Source organism: Prionailurus bengalensis, chromosome B3 (genome assembly GCF_016509475.1).
Source record: "Prionailurus bengalensis isolate Pbe53 chromosome B3, Fcat_Pben_1.1_paternal_pri, whole genome shotgun sequence".
NCBI classification, from domain to species: Eukaryota; Metazoa; Chordata; class Mammalia; order Carnivora; family Felidae; genus Prionailurus; species Prionailurus bengalensis.
In genome coordinates, this window is record NC_057355.1 from 70,759,933 (window position 1) to 70,768,534 (window position 8,602).

Genomic DNA, 8,602 nt, shown 5'->3' on the forward strand with positions numbered 1-8,602 from the left:
TTACTTAAAATATACTCATTTACTTTAAATATAATAAATGTACAATATTATATTAGTTTCATGTGTACAATAAATTGATTCACCAGTTTTATGCAGTACTCAATGTTCATCAGGATAAGTATAGTCACTGTCACCATAGAATGTTATCTTTGTGCACTGTTGATGGGAATGTAAATTGATGCAGTCAATGTGGAAAACATTTTCATTTACTTTTATTACTTGAAATGAAAATATTATGAGACACCACAGAGAATAACTTGAGTCTCATACGTTATCTTCCCTACCCTTTTGAGGAATATTAATCTTAGTGTTGATTAACACCTTGATTATTGGGATCACTGTTTTCAGATAACTTAATATGCTTTTCTATTAAATCAGAGGTATGAGGCACTGAAATGGCTGGTGACTTTTTATTTTCAGATCAATGGGAATTTTTTTTTTGCCCTTGTTGGAGTTATTTATTGAGAACATGTGAAGGAGGAGACAAGAAATACATTTATGAAAGTTATTAAAATTTAGATAAAAATCTATTATAAAAGCATGGATTTTGAAGTTAGAGTTTGGATCTGATTTTTGGTCTAGTACTTGGAATTTCTGTGGCAATCATTAAATTTTATAATGCTGAGTTTTCCACTGAGAATAATAATATGCCCTATTTTCATCATTGTGAAGTGAAGAGAAAATACATACTAAGTGCCTCATCTGTGGTTAAAACTCAATAAATAGTTATTTCGAATCTCATTTAGTTTTCAAAAACCTGAAAATTACAACATACATGAATGGGATTATAGTGGAAAGGTTTGTGTTTGGATACATAATTCAGGATGTTTTATTGCATATATATGTTGTGTAGGGAAGGATTGCCAGTTCTCAAGATGTGGCTTATATTTCATACAAAATCGCATACCTCAGTGTCTTTGGATGATGGTGGTGGCAACAATGACCATGATGTCTTTCATGATTGTAATGTTTCAGTTAAAAGGTCGATCTGGGACTCACATGCTTCTTCTTTATTTTTCTTATTGCTTTTCTCATGTCTTTATTCCTGAATGTGTAGATGATTGGATTTAAAAGGGGAGTAAAAATGGTGTAAAACACAGAAAGGATCTTATCTATGGAGATCTTGCTGAACGGCCATATGTAGATAAAGATGCAAGGTCCAAAGAACAGCACCACCACTGTAATGTGGGTTGAGAGAGTGGACAAAGCCTTGGAAGACCTGGTGGAGGAGTGACGCCGGACAGTAATTAGAATGATGCTATAGGAGATGAACAGAAAGGTGAAACAGAACAAAGCGAGTAGTCCACTGAATGCAATGACCAATAGCTCCAGGATGTAAGTGTCAGTGCAGGCAAGTCTGATGACCCGAGGCAGATCACAAAAAAAACTATCCACAACATTGGGACCACAGAATGGTAAAGTCACTGTGAACACCATTTGGCTCATAGTGTGTACAAAACCAGTGGTCCAGGAAAAAAGTGCAAGTCCAATGCAAACATGATGGTTCATGATATTTTTGTAATGGAGAGGTTTGCAAATAGCAATGAATCTATCAATTGCCATGGCTACAAGCAACATCATCTCACTTCCACCTAAAAGGTGAAGGAAGAACATCTGGGCCATGCAGCCTTTATAGGAGATAGCCTTATATTCACTAATTAGGTTACAGATCATTTTAGGAGTAGCAAAGGAGGCCAGGGACATATCAATAAAGGAGAGGTTGGCCAGCAGGAAGTACATGGGAGAGTGTAATTGAGGGTCTCGTTTTACTACGAAGATAATCATGAGGTTACCTAACACAGTGACTACATAGATAATGGAAAAAAACAAAAACAAGCAAAGCTGTAACTCACGAAACTCTGTGAGGCCCAGCAAAATAAACTCAGACACCATGGAATGATTTTGTTTCTCCATTTGTTTGGTTGTTGGCATATGGTACCTAAAAGCAAAAACAAAGTGAATTAGGGGCGCCTGGGTGGCGCAGTCGGTTAAGCGTCCGACTTCAGCCAGGTCACGATCTCGCGGTCCGGGAGTTCGAGCCCCGCGTCAGGCTCTGGGCTGATGGCTCAGAGCCTGGAGCCTGTTTCCGATTCTGTGTCTCCCTCTCTCTCTGCCCCTCCCCCGTTCATGCTCTGTCTCTCTCTGTCCCAAAAATAAATAAACGTTGAAAAAAAAAAATTTTTTTTAAAAAAAAACAAAGTGAATTAAAGTCTGTGAGTTAAAATTGAGAGATGTAATACATATTCACTTAACTTTGCTTCCCATCATCTACCGAAATGTGCAAAAAAAATCAAGTGTTGAACAACACTGAATCCAAATTTTTAAAAAAGAATAAATATAATTTCTTAGCAATGGTTATGAGGAGTTTCTGCCATAAACCAAGATGTTTGAAGAAAATTGAAGCCAGCAATACGTAACTCATATCTGCACTGATCTTAAGAAAAGTGAGTATCTGAGTTGGTGAGAGAATTTAGAGATTCTTTGCCTCCTTTTTAGAATATTTGGTGTAGATTTGTTGGTCTCCATGGGAAAATAAGAGGACGCTTCCATCTCAAAATCTATTTCCACAATGCATAATAGTAAGGGGCATATCAGTGAAGGAGAGTCCAGCTGTTTTCTAACTGAGAGGCAGGACTAAAAACAATGAAATTAAGTAGATGGAATATAGAACATTGAGAATCTAAGAGTCAGTTCGCAAGCTGTTGCTGAAAGTCAGATGAGCAGCAACAGTATAAACCCTAGGAGTTTTAGACATTTGAGTCTATGGTTGGCCACATGGAGATGGCTTCTCACCTTCTATTTTCTGTAAGGTGGAAGAAAGGCTCAGATATGTGGGTCTTCTCCAAAGCACTCTGACTTTACCTCTGGGCCTATGAATTGAGTAGATTGGAAGGTACAGTGCTCAGATATGGCACAAATGGATGCTTGCTGCTGGCTTCGCACTGCCTCACATAATTTATTTTCTCTGTCAAGTGGCTAAATGTCCTAACAGATTTAGTATAACACCCATATCATTTATATATGGATGGTATAATTGTAGAGCTCTGATAAGCAAAAGGGGATCTGTAGGGAATACATCTATGTGGTTCTAGATGACATCCATGTAAACATGAATAATGCCAGCCATAATTTTTGAAGCAAGGTATCGAGGCAGATATATGATAGGTATCTACAAAAAGATAGTAGTAACAGAACAATTTTTTTTGAGGCTTGAGAAAAATGTGACATCTGAAAAAAATGAAAAAAAGTGGGGAAAAAAAACCCCACAAAAGAGTTTATATCTGACTGAGACCTCATTCATAGAAAAAGACACAATTAGTTTTAAATATTTTGATATTTTAAATATTTTGAAATTTTTAAGAATTTGGATAGTATAAGAAAAACATAATTAAGATATTCATACTATTATTCAGAATTAACAAATATTTGTATTTTATAATTTTGTGTGTGGCTTAAAAAATGAAAAAATGATATCCTATCATAACATTTTGTGAACAAAAATTTTATTTTTACTGAGGAATTACTATTATTAAATGGTACAACCATCAGTTTGTTCTCAGTTTGTATTTATAGGTCTGATTCTACTTTTTGTTTCTTCATTTGTTTTGTTTTTAGATTCCACATATAAAAGAACATGCTGATGGTTGCCAGAGGGAAGGGAGTGGGAGGATGAGCAAAATGGGTGAAAGGGAGTGGGAGGCACAGGATCCCAGTCATGTAGTGAATAATTCAAGGGTAATAAAAGGTCAGCACAGGGAATATAGTCAATGGGATTGTAATAAGGTTGCATGGTGACAGATGGTAGCTACACTTGAGGTGAGCTTAGCATAACATATAGATTTGTGGAATCACTATGTTGCACACCTGAAACTAATGTAATATTGTGTGTCAACTACACTTAAGTTTTTAAAAATGGTGCAATTAATGTATATCTATATGTTTATTTACATGTGAAAGACTTTTTCAAGATTAAATAACTAGAAGTAGAATTACTAGGTCATTTTCAACTAATCTAATAATGTCAAATTCTCAACAGAGGGTTGTACAAATTTACACAGACACTTCCCTACAAATCTTGGTATTTTGTTAGCTCTCATTCCAACTACTATTTTTTGTTGGAATTAAAAAATGGTTCAGTATTAGAAAACTCTAATTAACAATATTGAAGAGATAGGTAGACAACATAATTTTAGTTGACAACAAAATACCCATTAATAAAAAGATATATTAGGTTCATGAATTGTAAATTTGCCGATTCTTAATTAAAAAAAATTTAATATTTATTTATTTTGAGAGCGAGAGAGAGAGAGTGCAAGCAAGGGAGGGGCAGAGAGAGAGGCAGAAAGAATCCCAAGCAGGCTCCACACTGCCAGCACAGAGCAGATGTGGGGCTCGAATTCACAAACCATCAGATCATGACCTGAGCAGAAATCAGAGTCAGATACTTAACCAACTGAGCCACCCACGTGCCCCTGTGCCAATTATCTTTAAATTCATGTGTATATTCAACATAGTCCCTATGTCAATCCAAGGTGAGTTTTGGAAATCCACAAGTTTATTCTGAAATGTATATTGAAATGCAAAAGGCCAAGATGAGCCAAGGCAATTAAAAAAAATTTTTTTTAATGTTTATTTACTTTTGAGACAGAGAGAGACAGAGTATGAATGGGGGAGGGTAAGAGAGAGAGGGAGACACAGAATCCGAAGCAGGCTCCAGGCTCTGAGCTGTCAGCACAGAGCCCGATGCGGGGCTCGAACTCACAGACGGTGAGATCATGATCTGAGCTGAAGTCAGACACTTAACTGACGGAGCCACCCAGGTGCCCCAAGCCAAGGCAATTTTGAAGAACACAGCTAGAGGATTTATACTATCATATGTCAGGGACTACTTTGAGTTATATAATAGAGTTTGATGTTGGCTCAAAAACCTAAAATTAAGCCAATGAAACTGAAAATAGTAGAAAAGCTCTACTTGATGATGACAGCAACAAACAATATAGTAAAAGACATTTCTGGAGAGGCAAACAGAATTATTCAATAGTAAGCCAGGAGGATTGTACTGTAAGAAGTTAACTGGTGCTGATGGCCCTTCTTTAGAAAAAGAAGCTCTTCCTGATGTCAGAATTCCACACTATCAATAAATGCCAGCAGTTGGCTTTATAATATTCTCCTGAAAAGCTAACTTCAAAATTTGTATTGCTTACCTTCTGAGGTTTGACATTTTAATCTTTTCTCCTGAGTTTGTTCTCAGGTTTGCCTGATTAAAACACAGAGTAGGGAGCAGGTGAGATCACCTTCCTAGGCCCCATTACAAGGCTGTATGCAACAGTGACCCAGCCTCTGTCCACTTCTCCATGAAATGAAAGAGAAACCTTGCCCGATTTTTACTTATTAAGTTTTCCTATGAAATCTTGCATTTTTGGCATGTGACTCTGCCACGTGAGATTGTGGTGTTTGCCTTCATGCACTACTTACTGTGCAAATTATAGAGTTACAGCATTTCAAAGAATGAGGACCCAACACAGGAAGAAAAAGCAAAATACAACAGAAAGCCTTGTTCAGACCCACATATAAACTCATATGTAACTGTAATATATAACAGAAATAGATTTTGGGATAAGTAAGGAAAATATTCAGCAAATGCTGATGAGGCAACGAATTTGCAATCTGGGATTGGAGATCAGATTCCCAGACTGATTTTTCATTTGAAATAAATTTAAGAGATGTTAAAGATTTATTTCCCTAAAAATATAACTTCTATGAAATGAAAAGCAAACACAGGTAAATATTTTAACATCATGGAGCTGATAAAACATTTTAGATAGGATACAAAAACTAGAATCAATGAAGTTTAGATAGGATGCAAAAACTAGAATCAGAGCTGACTTTCCGAGAGTGAAAATAAAAAAAGTGAACATACAATAAGAGATGAGAATATATTTTCTACAAATGTGGCAAAGAGCTGTTAGCCCTGATTAATAAGAAAAGGTTAAAGAAAGAGTGGAAAAGTGGAGAAATCATTTGGATTGGCAATTCATAGAAGTAGAACTATAAATATTTTTAAATACAAAAGTGTTCGACCTTATTGATAATTAAAGAAATGCAAGTAAAAGTAACAAAAGAACAGGAGTTTAAGAATTCCTTTATACCACTTTTTGTATTTTGGCATGATACTCTTTTGGAGAAATTTGGTACTAAATTTTTTATTTGAGTTTTGTCACATTTTTATTCTTTAAAAAAAATTTTTAAATATTTATTTTTGAGACAATGCGAGACACAGAGGACAAGCAGGGGAGGGGCAGACAGAAGGAGACGCAGAATCTGAAGCAAGATCCAGGCTCTGAGCTGTCATGTCAACCCAGAGCCCGATATGGGGCTCAAACTCAGACTGTGAGATCATGATCTGAGCCAAAGTTGGACGCCCAACCAACTGAGCCACCCAGGCGCCCCAAGTTTTGCCACATTTTTAAAAAGAACCTTCAGTTCTGTGATTTTTAGTGTTAAGTTTCCAAAGAAAAATGGATGAGTGTTCATTATCCTATTGTCTTTAATAACCTAAAATCGGACAGCTCCTCCAATACCCATCATTAATGGCATGACTTAAAATAGAAATCTAGGTTCTTCAGTCAGTTAAGTGTCCGACTCTTGGTTTAGACTCAGGTCACAATCACACGGTTTGTGAGTTGGAGCCCTACATCAGGCTCCTCACTGCAGGTGTGGAGTCTGCTTGAGATTCTCTGTCTCCTTCTGTCTCTCCCACTTCCCCTGCTTGCATGCTCTCTCTCTCAAAAATAAATAATAAACTTAAAAAAATGGAAATCTATATGTGGTCTTATAGAAAAATGTATTAGATATATTATTAAATTTTAAAATGTCATTATATTTTGAGTAGATTATTGTAGCACGTTGTGGAACATTATGCACCTATATACAAATTTTATACAAATATCAGAGAAACATGGATGCATTAAAGTATCAGAAGTGCTTGCTTACTTCCGGTATATTAGCTTATAGACTTAATGCAGATTCTAATTTTTATAAGGCAAGTTCTATAAAATAAAATAAAGTTGAATTAGATTATAGCCCTGGATAAATGCTCCCTAAAATGTAGTTGGTATTTAGCTAAGGACTTCAAATCAGAAAATCATTTATCTTAATATAGCTCTAAGAACTTAAAAAATGTGTAAATAACTTGCTGCTTGTGATGGTGATAGGCTATGCTGGTTTATCATCTAATACCTAAAACATTCAGAGTTGCAGCAGCACTAAGGTTGATTTTATGGATTCAGCAATCTATTACAGACAGCCATGTTTGCAAACACGTTCTAAATCACACATCCGCTTTTGACAAAGCAACCTTACCAAGAAAGATGGGAAGATGTCTTCTGCAGTCTTTTCCCTTCAGCCCTTCTAATATGTCCTCTAAGAATTCCTAGGAAAATTCTTGAAAAGGAGAACAATAAGGGAGACACATCTATTGACATTTAAATACGTTATAAAGCTAAAGTAATGGAATGATACTTTACCTTCTTAAGAATAGATAGAATAAATAAAAGAATGTGAAAAACCTGAGACTTTAGTAAAAGAATCATATATTAAAAATATGCTGTTTAGGATAAAGGTGGAATAACTTGGGAATAAATAGGCTGGTGAGCTACATAAAAATTAATTCAATAAAATGTCTTAAATAAAAATGAATCCAAATATTTTAAATACTTAATAGTTCAAGCAATAAAGGATATAGAGCAATGTAGAAGTGAATTAAATGCTTTGTTGTATTTTATAATATTGGCTTGGGATCATGAACAATAGAAACCACAGAAGTTAGTTAAGTGAAACGAATAAGCTCTCTCATACTTAAAAAACATAAGCAAAATTCTAAGACGCAAAAGCTGAACTGGAGAAAAATAGGCAAATGTTTCTATTTCATTAATATCAAATTCTTGTAAGTCAATACAGAAAATTTCAAGAACCCTATATAAAAATAAGCCAAGGTCAAATACAAAATGTTTAAGAAAAAATATATATATAATGGTTGAATATGTGAAAAAGGGAGTGTAATTTCAGTAAAATATAGCTTGAGGTCATATGCATCAAAGTGTTTCAGGGCTTTGCATTGGGTGCTATAATTATATACCTGATTATATTTTTCTATATTTCTTGATTGATCACAAATATTCTTATTAAACATGTTCTCCATTTGAAATTGCAAATTTTTTTAAATACATAACTTTATTTAATAAAATGCATACGTAGAGATATCTTTAACGTTTCTTATACATACCTTTTTATTGCTTTGGGAGTTGTGACTGAAAGTCACTGAGGCTCTGGAGTTTTTCACTTGCCCCCACTTCCTTCCATGTTCTTTTTTTATGTCCCCGTTTTAATGAAGGAGAACTCTCTTTTATTTTGAAACTGCAGAAGACCAAATGAGGAATATGTCAATTAATGACCTTGGGAAAACCTTGCATCTTATAAATGAATTCCCTCGGGAACTAAATGCCATCATTTGGCAAGCTAGATTATTCAGTATCTCTCTTTAGTGTGTAGATTTTCCCCATAAAAAAGAGACAGAAAGAACCATTACCAACTGAGCGATATA

The 8,602-nt window shown here is 35.1% G+C and overlaps 1 protein-coding gene across 1 annotated transcript; it reads right to left on the reverse strand.

Annotated features, from left to right (window-relative positions):
* Window positions 1–975: 975 nt before the first annotated feature.
* On the reverse strand, window positions 976–1,933 carry LOC122467882 (olfactory receptor 4K13-like). Its single transcript, XM_043554460.1, has one exon. It carries the CDS (start codon window positions 1,930–1,932, stop codon window positions 976–978), a length of 957 nt encoding a protein of 318 aa, XP_043410395.1. The 5' UTR covers window position 1,933.
* Window positions 1,934–8,602: the final 6,669 nt, after the last annotated feature.

Bases quoted from the DNA above. Each gene is read 5' to 3' on its own strand.
- LOC122467882 (XM_043554460.1), bottom strand. From the start codon at position 1,932: ATGCCAACAACCAAACAAATGGAGAAACAAAATCATTCCATGGTGTCT.